Source organism: Temnothorax americanus, unplaced genomic scaffold, assembly GCF_048541705.1.
Source record: "Temnothorax americanus isolate GAGA-0224 unplaced genomic scaffold, ASM4854170v1 Scaffold36, whole genome shotgun sequence".
NCBI lineage: Eukaryota > Metazoa > Arthropoda > Insecta > Hymenoptera > Formicidae > Temnothorax > Temnothorax americanus.
This window is the reverse complement of record NW_027509505.1, coordinates 1,937,806-1,961,068: the sequence shown is the minus strand read 5'-3', so window position 1 is coordinate 1,961,068 and position 23,263 is coordinate 1,937,806. Positions and strand designations below refer to the sequence as shown.

Below are 23,263 nucleotides of genomic sequence, written 5' to 3'. Positions count from 1 at the left end.
ACGGTGTATGTTCTTTTTTTTATAACTGGTGCCGTGTTCAACACAGTTGAACGTTTACGATGTAACGTGTTACTTTTTAACCAGTTTATAGAAAATGGTACATCTGGAAATGAGGCACGTTTACGTGAAAAGAATAAGAGTCGGCGCACACGCACGCGCACACACATACACACCAAACGTAACGTTCGACCATCAAGTTTTTGCAGACGTTATGTTTTATTCAGGAGTATTTACATTGTAATATACATGGACGTCCATTGTGTGCGGCGCAAACGAAATGTGAAAAAATGGAAGGAGAAAATGATCTCTGCATCAAAGTGCACGTTCTACATTTTACTACGTAATATTGCCGGAATGATAACGTCACTAAACGTTCTTTTACAGATATATATCCTGTTTAGTCTTAATAGATCTCTTGTTCTTGAAGTACGCTTCTATATACTTCCTTACACACTCTTGTTCTGAAACATATAAACATGGAAGAATATATGAATATTGTGACTACGAAATACGGTCCTAGCCCCTATTCTTGTCACTACCGTGAGTCGAAGTCCGTGAACATTTACAAGGTAGGTATATGGAGAACAGCAGCTATACCTTTTTCCGATACTTAATAATACTCGTACTCTACTTTAACGTATATGAAAGGAAACTGATGAAAAATGGAAATATTTGACGCAAAGAACGTTAAACCGGGTCTTTTTTCCAACAACCAACTCTTTTTGCCCAAGTCGTGCAAACTAACGTTTCCCGTGGTATTGTATGAAATACTCTGTTATTACGAAACGGCATAACCATCCAAGATGTACGGTCGCAACGGTTGTTTTTTCGTTCGTGTCATTAAAATATTAGTTTTGTTGTTGTTGTTGTTGTTGTTGTTATTACTGTCTTTTATACAAACGTGCAAAATACGTCTTTGACGGTGTGCTGAAAAACACAACCCGCGCCGCGCGCGCATACTCTGGCTCACCTGGAAATGTTTTCTCTATAATGAGCATATCTGTGATGTACTTTGCAATAGCTTTGAAAAGCTGACGGTCTTTAATTCTCCTCTTTTTATAGAATGGCATCAAGTATTTCACAATCCAAGGTGCTATTCTTTCTTTGCAAGCAGGTAAATGTTCCTCTATACAGATTGGTGACGCTGGCATCATTTCTTCATCCTCGGCGTCCCCAAATAAACAAAGAAATTTTTCTTTTACTCTTCCGTGCCTTCGATAATTTGTCAGCGATAACTCGGTCATTTTAGCTTTCAATTTCGAAACTTGATGCACACGTTCCACAAACCAAATAGCACTTGCTTTCTGTTTTTGTTTGCTCTCAACAGTTTCGTTTACGTTACGTCCTTTTAATTTAATGGATCTTCTACTTTGCAGTTCTTTATAGCGACTAAAGCTAATTTTTCCTTCACTAGTAGTTACTTTTGCTACGTTAGGCTTCGAAGCCGTCGTACCGACTGGAACACCAAAAAGATTCGAACTCGCACGACGGTCCGCTTCTAAACATATCTTATTAATTTCCTTCGCAATCGTTGCTTTAGTAACACCAGAATGTTTCTCAATTAATCTCGTGAGATCACTACTGTCATCGCTTTCGCAAAACATATCCTGCATATGTTGTAATAAGGAATCTTGGGACGTTTCATCTTCCGTTCTGACAGGTGCGTCGTTATCCCGTGTATGAGAGTCACGCTGATCTTTCGCGCCTTGACTAGCGTCGTTGGCATCTTCTTTCGTAACGCTTTGCAGCCGTTGCTGCATATCTGTCTCGTCATAAAAATCTTCCATGGTATTTCTGTTTTCGCAGGAACTGCTAGACGTCGCTGTAGGTACGGCTACTACTTGCACGGGTTTCTCACGGTTGGACTTGGTTAAAGACACCGTTTGTATATTAGTTTCTTCCAAATCCATCCACTCATCTGTTTGTATAGCGCGGTCGCGTCTGTCTTTAGGTGCTTGTAAAAATATTACCAATTTTGTATACGCTTTCTTTTTGACCGTATGCGACTTTACATCTGCAATCTACAAAGATAAACAACGTATATACACACAGTGATAAAACATTTAAATAAATAAAACTCATCATAAATATTCCCTTTCTCTCTGTTAAACACTGTCAAACGTACGACTTCTTACCAATCTCAGCATATTTTGTCTGTATAAACTAGCTTCCAGTGCACAATGGACAGCATACAGTTCCATTTGGTCTGCACACTTTTTTACTTCAACCCTTTGTACGTTGTTCGTGTCGTCATCCGCGTCATCCGTTTGTTTGTAACAAGTTGCATAATTCGTAAGTAAACACTTATGAAGATAAGACGAATATACAGTTCGGACCTGCGCACAACGATATATAAGGCTGTATATAACACGTTTATCCATAATAAGGAAGTCGTGTGACACGATCAAAAATATACTTGACGCAGATTTTTTAAATAAAAGATCCTTTAGGATATAAAACACGTTGCGTCCGATCAATAAATATTGATCGTACTTGAATCTTTTAACGTTCAGCTTAAACTCTTCGTTCGTTTAATTAAAATTAAACGTTGCGTAAAAGTTTTCGTTCTAGGTTTACTTAGAGGTCATCCGTCGCGCGCGCTAAAGTACGTGCGCTAACGTGACGTCAACATGAGTGGCAAACAAAATAAAATAACGTTCTTTAAACTTGAAACATTTGCCAGACGTTTACGTAGTCAAAAAAATATGTATAAAACGACTGTACGTATGTCTCTCGGAAAAAAAGTAACGTCACGCTCAACCTTTTTAATGAGATTTTTTTAAAAGATTTAAAGCAAGTAACGTTGTACGTGTACACAAAGAAACGTGCCATCGTAGTGAGACGTAAGAAGTCCGTGTTGGCGTCGTCGACACGGACAGACGTGTTTTTTGAAAGCGACGGCAAAGGCACAGATGAGAAGTCGCCGATATTATCCGAGTTAATATCACTGTCGCTGTCATTGCAGACCGTCCGTTCTTTTTTCATTATAAACGGTAGCAGAGAAGAGTCAGTTGTCATCATCATAGTGACGGTGTGTTTTGCACGTTGCACATCGCATGACATAAATGAAGGCGGTACATCTGTCACGACGGTGTACGTTTCCACGTGATACGATTCTACATTACGGGCATGTTAATACTTGGAACGAACGTAACTGACGACACAACGTACGATACGCGGAAACCATCGGCGTGAAACACACTGCCGTTACAAGAAAAAAGCGTCTCTTTCATCAGTCTCCTTTATTCTCCGTCAGTGTTACCAATAGCAGAGAGTGACAGTACTCTGGGGGCAGTTACTACAGGGCTGCGTTCCAAAATTCACTCTAGTTAACTAAAATGCTATAGTGTACGTCACGTAAACTATAGATTTTAGTTACCCAGAGTGAATTTTGGAACGCAACCCAAAAGTAACGCTCGCGTAAACGTATAGCGTTTTTCACTGGCAGAGCCGGTGCGCACTCAGTGCACATTAAAGCCGTCGTACACAAACCAACGTAAAGTGTATGTTTAATATAATCGGGTTAAATCATGAAATCCTCAATATTCTTATTGCACTATTTGGTAAAATATGTACTGAGTATTTTATCAGTCGAAATATTTGCATTTTACTTTAAATATTAGAGACTTAAGTTCTGCCAGTGAAAAACGCTAGTAGTTTATGGCACGTCTAGGGACTCTAGGGCTGCGATCCGATTGGTCCGCGTCACGCCACTGACGCATGACGCCACCACCTCACAGCACTCAGGGTGCCATTACATGGAGCGCGGAAACGCGGAAACGCGGAAGCGCGGAACAGAATAGTAACTAGATTCCGCGTTTCCGCGAGTTGAGTCCCGCACGTTTGAACGGAAAAGCGGAATCCGCTATTATCGTGTATGTATGTACGGCTGCGTTTCGATATTCACTGCCAGTACTTAACGCAGCCTATGTATGTACCCTGGCTTGCATATAAGATATACTTCATAATAACCATCAACATGATGTTTGGATCTATAATATTATACTGCCACTTTTATTAAATAATAAAGTAATCGAAGAGTATGTGTAAAAGCTTTTTTTTCAATGTGATTAAACAGCTCCGAAATTTGATGGAGTATACTGTATCCGCGTTGACAACGGATTTTGACGCGTTCGTTCCGCGAGTTTGTTTCTCCTTATATTACATGGAGCACAATTTGCGCGGAAAAGCGGAACAGTATAGTGACAAATAGACATTTGTATTCATTTCTTAAAATTGTGTTCACTTAATTCATTGCAATTTTTATTAATATGCTTATCTTTTCAGCTTATCTATTGAATACAAGCATTTTAATCAATAAATACCGTTAAAAATTAATATTTTATAATTCTCCGTTCCGCTTTTCCGCTCAAAATATGCTCCATGTAATATTAAGGTATTCAAAACAGACGGAACGGATCGACGGAAATCTAGTAAATTTTGTCTTCCGCGCTTCCGCGTTTCCGCGCTCCATGTAATGGCACCCTCACAGCGCTGAAAGCATTGAGTGGCACCCTAGCACCTTATCTAACCCTAACCTCTGTTTTTCGCGTAATGTGCACATCGTACTACTGCATACCATGAAGAATAGAAGATTCTTCTGGATTCTTCGCGATACGTTCATACACTGCCGTACTGCAAGTCTACAGCCAACTTTGTCATTTCACTTCAAGTAGGATTCTCGATTCTGTAGTCTGCACTGTCTGTAGGATCAGTAGGCGTGGGTTTCCTGTCGTGTCGTGTGCGTTGATGGAGGATATATAAATCAAAATTTAAAAACTCATGACATTACATAAAACGTGATCGTGTACTCCATAAAGAACAAAAATACGCGAAAACTTTTGGGGAATATAATAATTCTAAGAAAATGACTGAAGAAAGTAAAAAAATTTCTTTTGGTTTTGCAAAGTCTATAAAAAAGCCAATTTTGGACAAACAGAAGCTATACGTGGAGAAGAAAGTGGATTATATCGAGTGTCTAGATGAAAAGGCGATTAAAGTGATTGGGTAAGTCAAAAAAGTTTATTATAACGGGAAAAAAAAACACCCAGGAAAACTAGGATGCGCTTGTAACCTCAATCTCGATCTAACCTTATCTTCAAGTCTTTAATAATGCTTTAAATGTCAACCGTAATATTTGCCTAAAGGCTAAATATTTTTTACATTTTTTGTTTCCTTTAACTTGGTACCTAGTTAAATCAAACCGTATTAGATTATATAGATTTATAGATTATATCTTACTACAAACGATCATTTTCTGTAGACAAGTTTGACAAGGATACATTTGTTTAGGAAAGAAGAGAAAAAAGAAGAACCTCTTATTATTCCACTGTTGGAATCTAATACCTGGCGCAATAGAATCGTTAGCAAAATAGATGCTTCAAAGTCAAAAACAAGCAAAGACGTGATACAAAATGTCAAGATTAAGGAAAAGACAAAAGACGCCGCAAATGGTGTTTTGACATCAATTAACAAGGCTGTCTCTTCTTCTAACGTGCAAATAAAAACAGACTTGTCCACTGAAAGTAAAACCACCCTCACTTTGGATGAGCAGGCAGCTAAAGAAATCATAGAAGATCTCAACGTGACAGAAAAGAACCAAGATGACGTATGTGATATAACTTTATCTTTAGTTAAGGGACAGGATTTAAAGGGTGCGGAAGAAGTGAGTGCTTTTTTCTGATTTTCTGATAGCTATTATATCAGTGATACAATATATTAATGTCGTATATTTAACGTGTATAAAACGATTATATGGTATATGATATTTCTTTTTTTTTTTCTATTATAGAGTACGTTAGAAGATTACGAGAAGGTGCCACCAAGTATCTTTGGTTCAGCTATGTTACGAGGTATGGGATGGAAACCTGGCGAAGGAATCGGTAAAAATCCAAAGTAAGAACTTTGCCTTCGTCTTGTTAGATGAACCGTGTAGATGTTGTGCATATCTTTATTTTGGCATGTATATATATATATGTTATAGATTTTAGTCGTATTTTTTTCATATTTTTATGTATCTGTCGTTGCAGACTTGTAACACCCACCCTACCTGACGTACGGCCAATGGGGATGGGACTTGGCGCAGATAAGATAGCTTTGCAAAAACATGATGGAAAAACTTCGAAAGAAGAGGAAGACGTACGAATAGAGAAAGGAAGTTTTGTAAAAATTATTGCTGGCAAGCGATCCAACGCATATGGCCGAATAGAAGGCTTTGACGATGCTGGAAGATTAATCGTGAAAATGGCACTGAATGGAAATATCGTCTCCGTGAACGAGGGCATAGTTCAAGCGGTAACAAAGGCGGAATATTCGAAAAATTCTAAAGTTCTAAGTTAGTAAACGAAGCAAGTTATTTCTCAAGGGACTTTTAAACGAGTGCGTAAAAGTATGTTTCCGTAACAATAAAGTTTTACGATTTTCCGTTTGTAAATAGGTTAATAAACAAGGTTTATCAATGATACGACGATTGGCTACACGTTGGAGTTGTTACCGTTTTAACGATCTTAGGGTGTGTCGTAGCCATATATTGAGAATTCAAGTCAGAAACGAGAACGAACGCAAAGAACTGTACTCGAAAGAAATATGTATCGTTACCAATACTTGACAAGATGTGTTAAAAAGAGAACGTTTTGACATATTTTACCAACTTGTACCGTCAAACGTGAATAGTGTGATGTGTAAAAAGAAAAAATGAATGAGCGAGTGGCCGACACGTAACGTCACGACTTTTTAAAAGTCCCTGTATAATCCGTTGACTCGTATAAAATTATTGCAGTTTTAGTTTTTAGTATTCGACGAAACTGATTTCAGACGCTGCTAAATATGAAGAACGTAAGAAAAAGGAAGATGCGAGCAAACCAAGATCTGTATCATTGGAAACGTTTAGCACGAACGGTAACAGCGATTCAGATATACCTGATAGAAAAAGGAAGCGCAAAGAGAATCATCGTGAACACAGATCGAAGAAATCAAGTAAAAAATCAAAAAGCCAACGAAGGGATTCATCTGACAGGGAGAGGGAGAAGGAGAGCGACAGTGACAGTGACAGGGACACGAAGAAGGGAAATAAAAGTCGTAGGCGCTCCAGTAGTAGCGATAGGACTAAAAAGGCAAAGAAATCCAAGAAACATAAAGGAAGAGATAAGGAACGAGAACGACGAGAGGATAAAGTATCGGGACCCTTGGAATCTTTCGATAGAGGAAAATCCAAAAAACACAGGAGATCACGATCATCCAGTAGACGATAACGTATATATATCGCAACATTTACATAACATAACACAACGTACATAGATACATAAATGTTTTACGTTCTATATCGACTTGTACAATTTTATTTATATCTCTTTTTAATAAAACATATTTTTCCATATGGTTTAGTCTTTTTCAGGTAACGTTCCAGTCGTATCCCTTAATCGATACCGTTTTACTCTGGTAAAAAGGTTGAGGGTGTATTTTTATTACGGCGTACAAAAAATATACAAATTAAGTTCAGCGGTAAAATTCGACGTTACGTCAATCCTGTAAATGTAAATAATAAATTTGATAGAAAGATGAAAGGAGAGAGAAAACATTTATTTTGAACTTGAAGCAACAAAGAAATTTATGTGCGAAGTTTAAATTTAAGTAATTCGTTACTTGACGCTTGACGAATATTTACAAGCGACGTAAATCCTATTGTCATTACATCAATAATTTCTTGCCAAGATATATATACAATATATATAATCTAATTTGAATATCGTGAAATCACATCAAGTTCGTTTCTCTCTCTCTCTCTCTCTCTCTCAAGAGACTTTATACTTTATACCGCGTTGTGTACGTATGCATGTACAACACCGTTGAGGTTTTTCTACTTTATCTACTACATAGAAGTAGATAAGTACTAGTAGTGCGTTTTCCTTACGTCACGCGTCATCGAGATAAAACCGAGACTAACTTAACCCAACTGTGCCGTCGGCCGTCATGTTGCGGGCGAGTGTCGCGCAGTACGCAACGAGAACAATGACTGGTACGTGTACGATTATTCCTTCTTCGCGACATAAATTTCGAGATTGCGCGAGTATTTCTGTGTGTCCAACGTAAAAAGTAAAAAGAAGCAAAAAGGGGGGGGGACGCAAGGTTCTATCGACCATTACCGTTGGTCGAGTAATCTTTGAACGAGCGATCGCTCACTTTATCCCCTCACCCCTGACCTCTGACCCAGCTGTGCCCTAGCTGTGTGTGTGTACTCAGCTGTACTGCTGTGCTGTCTGCTGTAGTGTGCTCCGTTGTATGCAATCAAATCACCCTACAGCCTACAGCGCTAGGTATCCTACGACTACGACACCTACGATATTTCAGACTGTTATTGTTTTATTTGTGATATTTTACGTCGGAGGGAGAAGGAGAAAAAAAAGTAAACTACTTAATAATTTATAATGACTTATATATAGACTCTGCCGACATGAAACTCGACGGCCTCGACGCGCAACGCGCAACGCGCAACGCGCAATGTGGCAATAATGCGGTGCAAACTCGCTAGCATATTGTACTTGTAATTATGCACGTGTAATTGTACGTGTACTTTCAGCCTTTCGTTTGGCGTTGGTGCAGCTAGCCGTTGGCGATGACAAGGCAACGAATGTCTCGCGAGCCGTTTCTTTCATCGAGCGTGCGAAACAGGAGCGAGCCGACATCGTCACGCTGCCCGAGTGTTTCAACTCGCCGTATGGAACGTGTAAATAAAAAGAGCATATAAATACTTTTAACAATTATTGTATCTGGTAGGATCAGAAGGAAAGCTTTAATACGTTCTAAACGTCAGTTTTGAAACAAGGCCGTTACTAATCGAGATGCCGAGATGCGAATAATACGCATCCAGGAGAGTAAATGTTTCGTCCTCGGCCTCGGCATATATATCTCTTTAATTAAGTATTATATATCGTAAATATAATAAAACGTGTTCTGAAAACGACAAGCGATCGAGGAAATGATCGCGTCACTGCTTCTCGCTTCTGACTGATTGATATTTTCGTATACGTGCATCGTATGCATGCACGTATCATAATTAAGTAAAATGTCTGCGTATATGTAAGTGCAAATCAGTATTTGCGAAACACGTAAGCCTGCATATCTTATTGTTAGCTTTGTAACGTAAGCAATCCACCGTTTTATATTTATATTTCTATTTCTTCAAGGCTTATCCAAAAATCTTTTCGCGTCAGAAAAGTAGAAGAGTATGGAAATAAAATTTATAATACGTTATGAAGAAATTACGTTAACGTTGTGTGCGTGTGTAGCGATATTTCGTTTTCTAATTTTTAATGAATAAATATAATATGGATCGATATACTTTTGATTACTGGTTTGCGCGAGATATAACAGATTTTATATACGCGCGTGAGTGCGATTTACTTGTTTATCATTCGTTGTATTGACGTAAAACTCGTAAAACAAATAGCTCACTTTGCGAGATACGCCGAGAGCATTCCGGATGGTGAGACGAGCGCGGCGTTGTCCGAGGCGGCGAGAAAGAACACGGTCTATGTGATTGGTGGTACGATACCGGAGAGAAGCAACGACAAGTTGTACAACACTTGCACCGTATGGGGACCGGATGGAAACCTCATAGCCAAGCACAGGAAGGTGAAAATCGATGTTGTTGCACATGCATTGAATTTATTTACAACTTTGTAAAGAAATATTCTACGTGGCTTGCGCGCGTGCGTGAGTGAGTGAGATGAATGCTTTTAAAAATATTTCAATAATATATGTATACTTATATTTTTACAAGAGATATATCGTTGTTTTTTCACAAATATACAATTTCATCTATATATATTCTAAATATTAAAATATATTTTCAACCATTAACATTTTTATGTTTACGCATATTTTAAATGTTAATTTAAAATAAGGAATATACAAAATGAGAGAGAGAGAGAGTGAAAATTAAGGTTTTTTTCGTCTTTCTACACGAACAAATGTTACGGTACATGAAACAGAGTGCACTTTAAGCGTTATCTTCTTTACAGATGCATTTGTTCGACATCGACATTAAAGGGAAATTCACTTTTCGCGAGAGTGACGCCCTATCCGCCGGCAATTCGCTTACCACATTTGAAGCGAAAGGTTGCAAAATCGGCATTGGCATTTGCTACGATATCAGATTTGAAGAAATGGCGCGACTATACAGAAACAAAGGTGAATAGATACACGATACGTATTATATATATATATATATGTAATTAAACGAGTATGTCTGATTCACGCGATATCGTTAAAAATAACGAGACGGAATTTAACGCATTCTTCGTCGCATTGTTGACGTTACGCTTTAATAACATTCGCGCGCACGTTTTAAATTTTAATAATTCTTAAAATGAGATAATTGCATTGCAATACATGTTATATTAAATTGATAATATTTAACATCATTAAATATAATTATATCTTCTTTATTTTCTCATCATCTCTCGCGTACGATTCATGAGAAATATTCTCTTTTTACAAAAGAGAAATTTTACAAGATTTAGAATTGATTCAAATTTTATTTAATAATTAATAAAGTTAATATATATATATAAGAGCTTTTATAAGCTTCTTTTCTTTTAATCTCATTCGACGATTGAGAAATATTATTTTTGCGTAGCTATTAGTTACATATGTACTTATAAATCTATATTTTTTACGTATGTAACGTTCTTTCGATTGTAGTTTATACATATATTACAGATCTGTAGAAGAATCGTTAGTCGAGCGTGTGATCGAGATAGTCTCGTTAGCCCCTAACAAGCCCTAAACCGTGTCTCTCACGTTCATCTTTCATCCTATGATGATATCAGGTTGTCAGATGTTGATATACCCGGCGGCATTCAACATGACCACTGGCCCGCTACAATGGTCGCTGCTGCAGCGTGCCAGAGCAAACGACAATCAATTATATGTAGCCTGCGTATCGCCGGCACGTGGCTCACCGCCTGGATACGTCGCTTGGGGGCATACTCAGTTAACCAATCCTTGGGGAGAAATACTTAACGAGCTGGATGCCGCCGAGGATATGGTGGTCTCCGATATAGGTAATTAATGCTGTGTGTATATGTGCGAAACTAGAATAACGACCATACGGCAGATTATACGCCATAACGGTATATTTCGAGTTACAACGTCGAATATTTTATAAAAATTATTTATTTTCTAATCAAACTACATTTTTTTTTTAACTTGATCGTTAATAACAATTGCGCTCATCCGAATGTGTGTATAATTTAATCTTTTAACATGTGCAATGGAATGAAATATGTGTGTTACTATAATTTATTATATATTTAGTAGAGATATAAAAAACGTTATTTTTGAAGCATACAACTGCATATAGTATAAAATATAGTTATATGTATAAATTAAGCGGTATAAAAAACTAATATATATATATAACAACGTAACATAGGAAATGATTGCATTCTATATATCGAAATAATGAATTATTACAGATCTGGAAATCGTGGATCAAGTCAGAGCCCAAATCCCGACGTTCGATCAACGTCGTACAGATCTGTATGACACCGTTTGGAAGAAGGAAAATTAGGAAAATGTTACTGATAATGATAATGCTTATATTATTAAGCGATTTCACATGTGTTGTCATAAGCAATCCAAGGCAATCCTATATAAGATGATTAACTATTTAGGGATAAGGTTCTAAATTTCGCATTCGAGAGAATACTTTGTAGATATAAATATCTTGTATTCACACATGTTGTAAAGACACATGCGATACGGTGTTTTAGATGTAATTACCGGCGAGTAAACTTTATATTCTGAATAAATTTAATATCTTTTGATATACCAATTTTTACTTTCGTCTTATCATTAAATCTTATTTTATTGATGTGCTTCTTTGTTGCGCTCAAGGGAATCAAAGAACGATTCGTTCAAATCAGAGACCATATTCGAGTTTATTTGGTATTTTGAATTAAATTTTATTGTAATTTCACAATATGGATTCTCTGAATGATCACTCACACATAAAAGGCCTCTTGATCATTATATGACATTATTATGTCAAAAGTACGTATTGCGGTAATATATTAAAGCTATTGTCTAGCTATTTATATCGATATATATATATATATATATATATATATATATATATCTTTTCTTACTCTTGTAAACGCGTTAGGTCAGTTTTTTTTTATGTAAGCTTAGAAGAATTGGTCGATTAATAATTCTCTGGATTAGAATGGATATAGAAGAAGAAGAGAGCAAAAGTATAATGGCGAGGCATTTAGGAAAAGTGTAATTCTGTTTTCCGTCAGCCAAGGTTTCTCGTCGAGATGGGACAATAAAATTGTTAAATAAATTCAATTCAAAATTTATTACGATACTTGACCCGGAGGTACATATGCATTTTCTAAGCATGATAATATCCTATTTACTTTCTTTTTAATAAAAATGTTTAGAAAGATATACATATAAAATGTGTTTTAATCTAGATAGTTGAGCATCCAAAAATGTGGCAAAATTTTTTGAAATTTTTGAAAACAGCAAAATTGCATTGAAAACTAGGTCACGTCCGAGCCAGGTATCGCGCATAATATGAACAAGTCTATCATATATTTAAGCTATCATAACTTAATCTCAAACATCCTTTTTGTCGCTCTTGCTTCAGTGGCTTCAATGGCGTCGTTTGTCGAACTTGGCCTTGATATATGCGCAAAACTCAGGCAATGTGCTTATTATTGCTTAAAATTCAAATGCAAGAGAGTCGAGACTAGTCCGCCTTCGATATTGAGAGCGGCTCCATTGAGATGTTTAGTATCTCAACGTGACGCGATTGAAAGATTGCCTTCAACGCTTCAATATGACATAAACACGTGGTAATAAGTGAGCAAGCTCCTAACAACCGAGACATATATTACAAATGGTTGCGAAACTATGACGTTCCGCGTGACGAAATTGAAATGAAAGAGATGTCTGCGGAAATAAGAAATATTTCTTATTTCCGCAGACTATAAAGCGCTCGCGTGGATCGACTTGGATGCTTATTCGCAAATACCCTGTGACAGAGCGGCCCTTAATTAATTAATTCACATAACACGTGATTCGCGCCATCACTCTCTCGTTCCTTTCTCGCTTTTTGCGCGAAGTCGAAGATGATAGGACAGATGATTTTTATTAACAATAATAATAATTCACGATCATAACGTTTATAGAATCTTACGGATAAATATTATTTAAAAAAATAACAATTCTTCTGTAATAATACCTTTTTCATGTAGTAAATAGACGTTCTGCGTAATTATTAATTAATCGATCATATAAATATAAATATTAATCAATATATTAATTATTATTAATTATTACCATCGCCATCCTTGTGCAATTACGATTGCTCCATCCTTATTTTTATCTCCAGTTCTTAAAAAGGGCTGCTTTCGTCAGAGACATTCACAGCGCTAATCGAAGCCTCTGAGATTCGCAAAGCGCGTAGCGATCCAAGGAGGAGGAGAGTAATCAAACGCCGTAAAAATATATCACAGCCAAGCGTACGTGCGCAAATATCGGAATACGCGGTGTCGCAATACTGGAGACTCGCAGATATTCGTAACATATACAGCGTCACCTTCCTTAGCGAGAAATGACTTATATAATAGCACCGTATTTTCACCCTCACATTTCACCGTGAAAAGACCAAGAAAGCACGTTTGGGTACGTTATATTATTACACGTCGTGTGGCCCCATGTTGCTCGGCTTTATCGCTGGTGTTGGTATTAGAATACCGTTTCATTAAAAGCAGTCAACTCTTTTTTTTCTTAGATTGTTTCCAGTAAGTAAGCGTTATAAAATAAGAGAATTTTCTGTAATATGGCAAGGCTCCAAAGTCGCATTCGCATCGATCACTAATCCGCACGTGTCAGATACTTTCAGGATATTAAACTGTTCGCGTAAATAATTTATGCTTCAGCTTATATATATATATCGATCGCGTAACACGTAATGGCGCAGTATCGCAATTCCACAGCAATTATAATTAACCGGCTTGTTATCGCATGAAAATCCAGGCGCTTATTATAATTATCGCCGCTTTGAACGGTCGTGCGAATAATAGTTACGTGGTGGTCGAGTGATAATTGGAACGAGAATAATCAAAATGTTTTGTAATGTGGAAGCGAGCGGAAGAGTACATTGTCGGGATGCGAAACATCTATAAACTTTCATCGTCAAGTTGCATACCGATATTATTCGTTCCTGTTGAACGTTATATTTTGAAATAGAAAAATATTAAATGCGTATAATAAAAATAATAGACAAGAACTTTCACACACAAAATAAGTGTATTAGTGTGTTTTTCCTCAAACTTTTCATGCATTTTGTGTCTTTTCACACCCGAGTACTACGCATAACTAATATGTGCATAAATAACATCTTTTATCTCTTTAATACGTGTACGTTACCTTTCGTATAAGATCGCGTTATATGAAATTGTAATAAAATCTTGCAGCCATACACGAGCAAACACTTTGTCATTAGACTTGACAAAGTAAAATCGCTTGACTCGAGTACGTTGTTGAATTTTTCGTAATAAAGAAAAGTTTTTTCTCGCACACGCGGAACAAACATCGCGGCGCGTATTGGCGAAAAGGAATTTTTTGCCAAAGATAAACAGATGACAAGTAAATGAAGTAAAACTGAAACGATAAATCGATGGACGTTGCGTCGTCGCATGAGCTCCGCCCAAGTTTATCATTTTAATGACGTTTAATCGTGGAAACAGAGCGAGATGCCCTTTTGACAGAAACCAACAGAAAGGCTTGTTTACCGACAAACCCGATGTAAAGCAAAGCGAATGAACGATAAAATCGATTGACGTGGAGATTGAAACGAGTCTCTCTCTTTCAAACAAAGAGGATATCGCGCACTCGACGGAATGTCTCAGCTCCCAGTGTTCGTTGACAAGAGACTTGTGTTTCTGCGCACTTTATCACACATCGTTTTGCGACAATAAAAAAATAAAAATTTTGATTTACCACGCACGCACACGCTTGTGCGCGCCAAGTCTCTATCATTTCCAGTCTCCTTCGGTCGTCCATCGAGCGCGAGTATTGTCAAAGGCGATGATTATAAGGGCTAGAGATTTTCGCCAATTTTTACATTTATTATTTTACGATGTCCCTTATTATATATCTATTACGATCATTCTCGAGAATTGGTACCGGTTAAGCCGAGAAAGCTGATCGAGACGTGAGCATCGAATCAATTTTCTAACGATTATTTTATGTACATTATTGCGCATGTGTTTCCTGAACAAAATGTTGAATTTTATTTCGAAACGAGATCAAGTACACCTCGTACATGACAGTGGCTGACATCTGAGTGTTCGGATTAGGCCAAGAGCTACTCTCACGTCATTCCTTCACCGTCGAATATGAGTAGATTTTAACTCGATATCGAGTTTGCGTACCGTCTGACAAGTGTTATTATATCGACGTTGACAAGGTGGAAAAATATGAGGAAACCCGGTTTCGAAAGAAATCGGAAAATTGAGAAAATAAAAAAAGACTTGTTCACGCGTTGTGTATGAGTGTTTTTTTTTGTTTCTTTGTTTGTTTGTGTGTTTGTATGCGCACGCGCGCTCCAAACCTGACCAAATTCACAAGTGCTTATAAATGCTCTCTTAGCAAAGTTATGAAATAAATATATATCTTCTTAATTTGGTATGTACAATAACAATAACTACTATTGAAACTATCGTCGAAACAATTACGTTTACGAATCCCGTTATTTATTCGTAATGTAAAATAAATATTGTTTTTTCAATTTTTCACACGTATTCAAAAAGTGACTCGATTGATCTTCGATTTAATAATTTAACTGTACCGGTCTACTGGAGGTAACTCCAGTTCTAGGTTAATCAGAGCTCGCGCTATTCCAAATGGACGACCTAATTATCCTATAGGCAAAGAACATTGCCGTTCGCCAAAATACTCCGTGCTCACAGTACGAGACAAACCTGCCTCGAGGATTTCTTGTACGTATACGTCTGATGTTGTCATCATCATCGTCGTCACCAATATCACTAACGGACGACGTCTTCGAATTATCCGACGAGGGAAAGGTCTATAATGGCGATGACGACTGATGGCGGATCTCGTCTGATCGTAACTAAGGCACCATCGATAACGCGATCAACAGGCCAAACAGGCACAGGACGGGACTCTGCTTGTGGATCTTGGACGATCCTGCAGCGTCGTATACGTCTGGGCCACTCCAATCGTCGCTATCGTCAAGACACTCGAACTCGCAGCAGCGTTCACCCACGCGGAACTTTTTGCATTTCTGCGGAACAATCGCGACATGAGATCGGTCAGCTTGAGAGCTTGATTTATAATTTAAAACATCGTTTAAGTTTAAAACAACTAGATAAAAGTATGCTATAGTAATTCTCTCGTAGAAAATAGCGTTTGTCTATCTCATAACATAGCTGTTGCATTATAAAATATAAAAAATATAAAAAAATTTTGTAGTTTTGAGATATAACGTATATCTTCAGGTATTTTATGGAAAATTATATCACAATACATTACAATATACGTGCGCGTGTGTCCTCTCTCTCTCTCTCTCTCTATATATATATATATATATAAAGCATATATGTATAAAGACACATATAAGGACATACATAGAAATGTAATTTGAAGCTTATTTATATAATAAACAATTTTTAGCAACATATGTATATTGCAACTCGTGCAGTAACTCAACCAAATTCTCACATATAGCGAGAGATGATGTTGCAATTGTAGGCAAGATTAGCATAAAGCCTGTCGCATGCAAATCGTAGTTCAGGTCCTACTGCCCTACATGAGACCTATCGCAAAAAAATGCATCACGTTAAACATCTATGCACATACGCGATAACGTACGTGCATAGATGTTTAACGTCGAGTGTGAAACGTCGAGTTAATTGCGTGAACGGGTATATACAATCTGATGCATCTATGCGCCCGCATTCACAAAGACACTTTATGACACGCGATACATCGATTTTCTTGATCTTTCGTGAGCATGAAACTATACAATTGAACTATATACAATTAATTCTGTAAGGATAAATACTATAATACTTGCATTTTTTAAGCATTAGGTCAAGCATAGATCAAATAAAACGTAAAGATGTAAAGATTTAGAAGCATAAAAGTATTACTTTTGGTGGCACATGTGAAATTTATATTCGAAAAAAATCTTGTTAACAAACTTTTCTCCAATGTGGCACTTGTAAGGTCTAATTGGGAGAACGTTAATAAAGCGATTATTAACCATCCCGTTGAGCAATCGGATTAGTGCTATTATTTATATAAAAAGACATATTTCTCTTTCCGACTATTTCTCGTCTGAGCAAAAATTAAACGAAACCTTTTTAAATAATTAAGTTTGAAGTAACGTACATCCACTAGCGGAATACTAAATTTTTGGCTATCGTCTCGAGAATTATATACATAAAAAATTCTATAATATTCTAAGTACGTTGATTCTGTATACAAAAATTCTCATACATCACAAAATACTGCTACAAATAAATAGATAGTTGAAATATAATACAAATATAGATTAGTTGTAAAGATTGCCTTTTTCCACTATAATCCTCGCTGAAAAATGTTTCTATTGATAATAGAACATATAATTTATATCATATAAAATATTTTATAAAATACATGAATAATATTATCATCTATATTTTATTGTTATATAACAACTTTCTTCTACACTGCGTTTTACTCTATTTTTAGCACAAGAAATATAGAACCAACATTAACACGTCTACTTCGTTATGGCGGTTGTTAAGACTCCCCTTGCGAACTAGCATACAAAGCCGCGTGCGCGCTTATTAACGGCATAGCGGTCGTTAAGTGCGTAATGTACGACATGGAACTTTGTGCTACTTCGGACTTCAGACAGCGGCGCATGTACAACATTGATTTTAATCAGTGACGCGGGCCGGTATAGAGAGAATATAATTAAAAAGCAGTTAAAAGAGATGAGTGCGTGCAGTGTTTCTCGCATTCTCGACTACTCACGTAGGGTGGCGTACAGTAAATGGCTTGACACCACAATGGCTCGGAATGATAGCAAACGCAGAGACTGCAAACCGCAGGTCCTGGCACGTAGAAAAGACCGTGTTTGACAGTGCCACCCTGAAAATCCGTACAATTCTCCTCCAGAGCATCTGAAAAAATTTACCACATTGCAGATTGGCAGTTGTGCAACCTGGTTTCCGCAATCGTACGTCACACACCAAAACATGTACCGTACAAGTAATTTCGAAAAATCTATTTGAAAGTGGGCGATGTCGTCAATAATTTAGAATCGACATTAAATTTTCCTGAAGAATGTACAAAACGTCCAGCATTTTAATAATGTATTGATCTTTGCATTCTTTAAATGGACGTGCTTAATAATATAAGCTTCGAGCGTTAAATCGATTGTATTATATTAAAAAACCACAGTAAGAAACAAAACAACGCGTACAGTGGTACAGTGACGCGTAAGAGAATATCAAACTGGAGTAAAACGTAGTACTTGAGAGAGGTAAATAGATAAAGAAAAAATAAGAATAATATATTATATAGCTAACTAAAGCAACAAGCATACACAAAAGGTCGCCTTCTTACTCGTTCTCACTGGCAGGAATAAAATGGTGGACAGGCAGAACGTCCACGTGAATGTCTTGCTGACGGAGAGCCACTTCATGATCCGCGGGGATGTTTACTTGGAAAATAAGTGGAACGTGCTTGTATCGATAGGATGAAGATTCTCTCTCAGAATGGTCGGCTACTGCAGCAATCTCCGTTCGTGCACTGACAGCAACAGGAACATGTTGCCTGCGCGAAAGAATCAGGATACATTTGTCATCGTATTAGATCACGCTCGCGTGGGCCTCACCTAATGAATCGTAACCGCGCGATAATTGTCGTCTCGACCTTAAAGCCGAGATTACGAGACGGAATTCTTGACACGCCTCACACGCTACATATCGCGGAATTGGGAATTCGCGAGAAACGCAGATTAGCTTGATGGCTGTTGATGACCGCGATGGAAGATTACGCAGTGCGTGAATGGTGAATCGTTACATGACGCAGAGAACTTAATTATTCAATTTGCGCGCGACATCACATATACGTCCACCATTTAATCATTTCTGCACAAATCGCAAAACTATAATTTAATACCTTTATCACGTACATTTCGTCCTTCAGATTGTATTCACATAGATATAGATATACATGTATGAGACACTACATAAGTTAAAAATTTTGCATTTGCTATTCATCAATTTTGGCATTTCTTGGATGCGTGCGCGGAGTTTCATTGAAATTAAAGTTCCTGATTTCCAGAATTGGCAAGGTTTCCTCGCCAATAAGCTTCGCGTTTAATTTTTTATCGACAAGCTTTTTGTCACCCTTGAAAGTTACGAAACCCAAGTCCATATTCGCGATGTAATCGACGGGTTTCGAGGCAACGCGTCTGCCACGTATGCGTTATTATATACGAGGTGTAAACGGCGCGGGGGGGGGGCGCACCAACACCGTTCTTGAACTTGTTCATTGTGCCAAAGTAAAGTTTAAAGCTGCGAAGTTACTTTGGTAAATTATACACTTTTCAATGCTATAGACTACAGATAAGCGAGAATCTATCTTTATCTTTGTTATCAATGATAGAAATATGATTAATTGGCGTAAAGTCTATTTTCGCACATCGCTATATAGAGATGGAACTTGTTGAAATTACACGCGTTAAAATCTTTGTGTGAATGTACGTTTCGTAGTTGGGCAAGGTCACGTGAAATGTAAAGAATAGTCTTTCCGAATCGATCGTCGACATGACGATTCCTCGATCAAAGCTATCGCACAATCCCAAGATCCATATATGCAAAGACAAACTTTATCGCGCCACGTCGTTTCTGCTTGCGTTATACTATAGGGCATGGAAATCTATATTAATAGTTTTCTATTTTATAAAATAGATCTCTTGTTTATAAATACCGCAAATGCAAAGAAGTAAACTGGTAAAATATATAAATTACTGTGAAAATTCAGAAATTATATTTATATAGATTGCGACAATTTTCTAATTAGAATTTTATTATCTCGAATCCAAACATGTTCTAAAAATGTTAAAGAGATAATTCATTATATATTAGAATATTAATATGTTTTAATATATATTTTATAAAATTGAAGATTTAATGTACATAATATAGATGTTACAGTGTTTCAGAAGGTGTGGGACAAACTTATTTAGAAGATGGTAGGTCTCGCATTAACAAAAATTAATTTTCTCAATTTATGGATTGCAGGGTTGGATAATCAGCGATATTATAGCGATATGTATACATACACATATATTACGCGATCATTGATACGCACAAAACATGTGGTCTTATCTTTTCCCATTGATTCTTTTCGATGCATTGATACACACACACACACACACACACACAAGTGCCTTAATGATTTAACTACGTTAACGTTTACTAACGTCATCTTTAAAAAGTATTTTGTGGAAAAAAAGAAGGTTGTGTAAATAAGATGAAACAGAAAAGGTGAGTTTCGTCTCTTATACATTACCGAATTCATAACGAAAAAAAAGATAAGATGAGAAATAAAGGAGTGCAAAATCCCAGGAACCCAGGAACCGAGGAACCACGCGAAAATGATGTCAATGACACGAGACGTATCATATCCGTTACGGACGTACGCTCGTTGTTGAGTAGATTCGAGCAGAGGGGTGACGTCAACCCCCTCCCGGGTGAACCGCTTGTAATCAGTCCACAGCTGACACGACGGGACCAACTCGCAGTTTCATGCAACGGGTGGCCATCGGTAATCCAGGCCGGCCGGAAATAAATCCGCATAGTAATACACGCGCTACAGACGTGCGATGGAGAGGGAAAAAGGATTGCGTTACCTTTGTGCTACATCGCTCCGCCAATCGCCCGCTTTACGTCGACGTCGCCCCTCGTGCGTCGCTGCTCCACACGCACGTGTATTCTCTCCTCTTGTTCGACGTGTGGAAAAAAGGGGATGTCCACAATTTTGATTAAACCGATATATCGAACGCGATCCTGTAATCTGTTCCGCGGAAGACGAGAAATCGGTCGTTCAGTTTAGAATGACAAGATGGAGAAAGCGAGAAAAGGAGAAAAAAGAAAAGGGGTGCGATCGAACGTACCGGCTGCGTGTTTTTCGCGAGACCTCCGAGAGGCTCAACGCGATGCGGCCGGTTGATAGCGGCACCGACCGACCGACCGACTGAACTCTGTGTCGCAGTACACGCTCATTCCTCTCACGCGGGTCGATCGAATACGTTCCGCGCATCGCCTCTCTCCCTCTTCCTCACTCTCACTCTCTCTTTCTCTCGCCACGCTGCGACGAAGCCACCCCCGGCATAACGTACCCCCCGTCGACACCGCCGTCGCTGTCGTCGTCGTCGTCGTCGCCGCCCCCCGCCACTGCTGCTGCTGGACCGCCGTCTACAAAAAAGCGTATTCATCGCAGACGCTATCGCGGGATCGCTTTTGCATTTTTTGCAATTTTAATTGCAATAACAAACCGACTAAACGTAATTTCGAGACATACACCTAGATCGAGGCAAGTTGAAGCAAATGGAAATGTATAGTTGGATTATATAGCTAGCTTTCTTCCAGAAAGTAAGATATTACCTTGTTGCGCGTGTTAATTACACGCTGCTGGTAAAGATAATTTAATTATTATATATTTCAAATAATATATATATATATATATATATATATATATATATATTATTCAAATAATATATATATATATATATATATATATATAAAACGTCAAGAATATTAAATAGAGAAAAGAAAAGTAGCAGATTTCAAAATTAACATAATAATCTGTAGGTGTAGGATATATCGATATTTCGTGGATACTCGATCAAGAATGGAACTTGGCCAATTAAAAAATGTGACAAGATGCTAAATGTTTTATACCGATTACATAATCACATTAACATATAAGAGATATAACAAACTATTGGTATTTAACCGTTTTAAGGTACGTCTTACGTCACAGTCGTAAAACTTGGAAACTATTTCTATTACAATTTGATAATATCATTATTAAGACATTTATGTATATTATAATTACTAAGAAGTAAAATTTTATTTTTCAGTAAATTAAAAATGTATAGACTACGTTTACACACACAGTGGCTCATAATCCAGTTTAATAACTACCGTATATTATCCGCGCCAAAATTTTTCTTTTTTTTTATCATAATGATAAGAATATCAAAATAGATTTATATTTAAATAATCGTTTTATAACGAAGAGACAACGTTTGGATCAGGTAGTATACAGAAGTTATTAAATTAGATTATAAACAGCTGCGTAAACGTAGTCATAAGTAGAGTTTCGATAAGATTTTAAATTTTAATTCAAACGATCGCGCAACGATTATATTTCGTATCAACGTATTTCGGTCGATGAACGTAGCTCGCGGCACGTTCTCGTGGCCGTTGTTCGCGATCGAGTCGCACGTTCTCATCGTATTCTACTGAAACAGCTCATTTCCATTTACAACGTACTATACAGCGTCAACATAACTGACAAGTGACTTTTGTTATTATTACAATAATTGACATATTACCTATATCTATATCTTGATTCACCTGCAATAGTATATACTTTTGGACCGTCAAGCGTAACAGTACGTACTTTATTATGACTCGTTCAATCCCATTTCACTTCCGACTCCGACATCGCGTATACCGCGGGCAGTTGGCAGTTCGCGCACTCGGCCCTTTCCCGGCTGTTCCCGGCCCCGGCCACTCGGATTTTCTCAACCGTCGTCGTCGTCGTCGTCGTCTATGCCATGTCTATCCTACATCCTATCCAGTATCCACTATTTATTCTTCTTTAATCATTTTTGCGCGCGGACTGCCGCGGACGCGCGAGACCGCGCGCGCGCGCTCATTGCGCTATTGCGCATCGCGCAGCTTTGCGATTGTGATTTATTTATAATTGTAATAATAAGCTTACCCAAATAGATTAGTGGATTATACTGCATGCAGCATGCAGCATGATTGTGAGAATGCGCGAGCATAGTGACAGTGTTCAAGCCTCAAGCACACCGCACACCTGCACAGCTGTACGTAATCAGAGAGGCTTCTCTCTGACGTAATACACCGCTGGCCGCTGGTACCCATGGCCCATGGCCCATGGTACATACCGCAAGTGCACAGTGCAC

General features: G+C 37.7%; 4 protein-coding genes across 13 annotated transcripts; 2 read left to right on the top strand and 2 right to left on the bottom strand.

Moving 5' to 3' along the window:
• Positions 1-10: 10 nt before the first annotated feature.
• LOC143901749 (uncharacterized) lies at positions 11-3,257 on the bottom strand. Its single transcript, XM_077414273.1, has 4 exons — positions 2,830-3,257; positions 2,136-2,336; positions 971-2,021; positions 11-461 (listed from the first exon to the last, which is right to left on the bottom strand). Exons 1-4 carry the CDS (start codon positions 3,061-3,063, stop codon positions 379-381), a joined length of 1,569 nt encoding a protein of 522 aa, XP_077270399.1. The 5' UTR covers positions 3,064-3,257; the 3' UTR covers positions 11-378.
• A 1,223-nt stretch (positions 3,258-4,480) lies between these two features.
• On the top strand, positions 4,481-7,375 carry LOC143901739 (G-patch domain and KOW motifs-containing protein-like). 2 transcript variants are annotated; one of them, XM_077414244.1, is made up of 5 exons: positions 4,481-5,007; positions 5,293-5,665; positions 5,792-5,895; positions 6,030-6,334; positions 6,437-6,924. In XM_077414244.1, exons 1-5 carry the CDS (start codon positions 4,868-4,870, stop codon positions 6,439-6,441), a joined length of 927 nt encoding a protein of 308 aa, XP_077270370.1. In that variant the 5' UTR covers positions 4,481-4,867; the 3' UTR covers positions 6,442-6,924. The 2 variants fall into 2 exon arrangements, with proteins under 2 accessions (XP_077270370.1, XP_077270369.1); XM_077414243.1 differs by having other exon boundaries at positions 4,482-5,007; positions 6,814-7,375.
• Positions 7,376-7,799: 424 nt separating this feature from the next.
• On the top strand, positions 7,800-11,837 carry LOC143901742 (omega-amidase NIT2). 2 transcript variants are annotated; one of them, XM_077414250.1, is made up of 6 exons: positions 7,800-8,014; positions 8,576-8,722; positions 9,446-9,630; positions 10,020-10,188; positions 10,830-11,063; positions 11,478-11,837. In XM_077414250.1, exons 1-6 carry the CDS (start codon positions 7,969-7,971, stop codon positions 11,570-11,572), a joined length of 876 nt encoding a protein of 291 aa, XP_077270376.1. In that variant the 5' UTR covers positions 7,800-7,968; the 3' UTR covers positions 11,573-11,837. The 2 variants fall into 2 exon arrangements, with proteins under 2 accessions (XP_077270376.1, XP_077270375.1); XM_077414249.1 differs by lacking the exon at positions 7,800-8,014 and adding an exon at positions 8,109-8,401.
• Positions 11,838-11,891: 54 nt separating this feature from the next.
• LOC143901744 (uncharacterized) lies at positions 11,892-23,249 on the bottom strand. 8 transcript variants are annotated; one of them, XM_077414258.1, is made up of 7 exons: positions 23,056-23,195; positions 22,664-22,904; positions 21,443-21,518; positions 20,954-21,117; positions 18,658-18,867; positions 18,064-18,212; positions 11,892-16,324 (listed from the first exon to the last, which is right to left on the bottom strand). In XM_077414258.1, the coding sequence occupies exons 5-7, from the start codon at positions 18,734-18,736 to the stop codon at positions 16,151-16,153; spliced, it is 402 nt and encodes a 133-aa protein (XP_077270384.1). In that variant the 5' UTR covers positions 18,737-18,867; positions 20,954-21,117; positions 21,443-21,518; positions 22,664-22,904; positions 23,056-23,195; the 3' UTR covers positions 11,892-16,150. The 8 variants fall into 8 exon arrangements, with proteins under 8 accessions (XP_077270384.1, XP_077270382.1, XP_077270383.1 ...); XM_077414256.1 differs by having other exon boundaries at positions 21,218-21,518; positions 22,732-22,904; XM_077414257.1 differs by having other exon boundaries at positions 22,732-22,904.
• Between the last annotated feature and the right edge of the window lie 14 nt (positions 23,250-23,263).

What these genes read in the sequence shown, in the direction of transcription:
- LOC143901749 (XM_077414273.1), bottom strand. Translation starts at nt 3,063, where the DNA reads ATGTCATGCGATGTGCAACGTGCAAAACACACCGTCACTATGATGATG. An exon ending in TCTTACGTCTCACTACGATG is followed by an intron (nt 2,337 to 2,829) that starts GCACGTTTCTTT and finishes CGTTGTGCGCAG; the next exon opens with GTCCGAACTGTATATTCGTC. An exon ending in GACAAAATATGCTGAGATTG is followed by an intron (nt 2,022 to 2,135) that starts GTAAGAAGTCGT and finishes TTATCTTTGTAG; the next exon opens with ATTGCAGATGTAAAGTCGCA.
- LOC143901739 (XM_077414243.1), top strand. Translation starts at nt 4,868, where the DNA reads ATGACTGAAGAAAGTAAAAAAATTTCTTTTGGTTTTGCAAAGTCTATA. An exon ending in AAGGCGATTAAAGTGATTGG is followed by an intron (nt 5,008 to 5,292) that starts GTAAGTCAAAAA and finishes ACATTTGTTTAG; the next exon opens with GAAAGAAGAGAAAAAAGAAG. An exon ending in GAAAAATTCTAAAGTTCTAA is followed by an intron (nt 6,335 to 6,813) that starts GTTAGTAAACGA and finishes AACTGATTTCAG; the next exon opens with ACGCTGCTAAATATGAAGAA.
- LOC143901742 (XM_077414249.1), top strand. Translation starts at nt 8,278, where the DNA reads ATGCAATCAAATCACCCTACAGCCTACAGCGCTAGGTATCCTACGACT. An exon ending in GCGACTATACAGAAACAAAG is followed by an intron (nt 10,189 to 10,829) that starts GTGAATAGATAC and finishes TGATGATATCAG; the next exon opens with GTTGTCAGATGTTGATATAC. An exon ending in TATGGTGGTCTCCGATATAG is followed by an intron (nt 11,064 to 11,477) that starts GTAATTAATGCT and finishes GAATTATTACAG; the next exon opens with ATCTGGAAATCGTGGATCAA.
- LOC143901744 (XM_077414253.1), bottom strand. Translation starts at nt 21,363, where the DNA reads ATGCGCGGAACGTATTCGATCGACCCGCGTGAGAGGAATGAGCGTGTA. An exon ending in TCGCGAAAAACACGCAGCCG is followed by an intron (nt 18,868 to 21,217) that starts GTACGTTCGATC and finishes TCTTTCGCGCAG; the next exon opens with GCAACATGTTCCTGTTGCTG. An exon ending in ATTCCTGCCAGTGAGAACGA is followed by an intron (nt 18,213 to 18,657) that starts GTAAGAAGGCGA and finishes AAATTTTTTCAG; the next exon opens with ATGCTCTGGAGGAGAATTGT.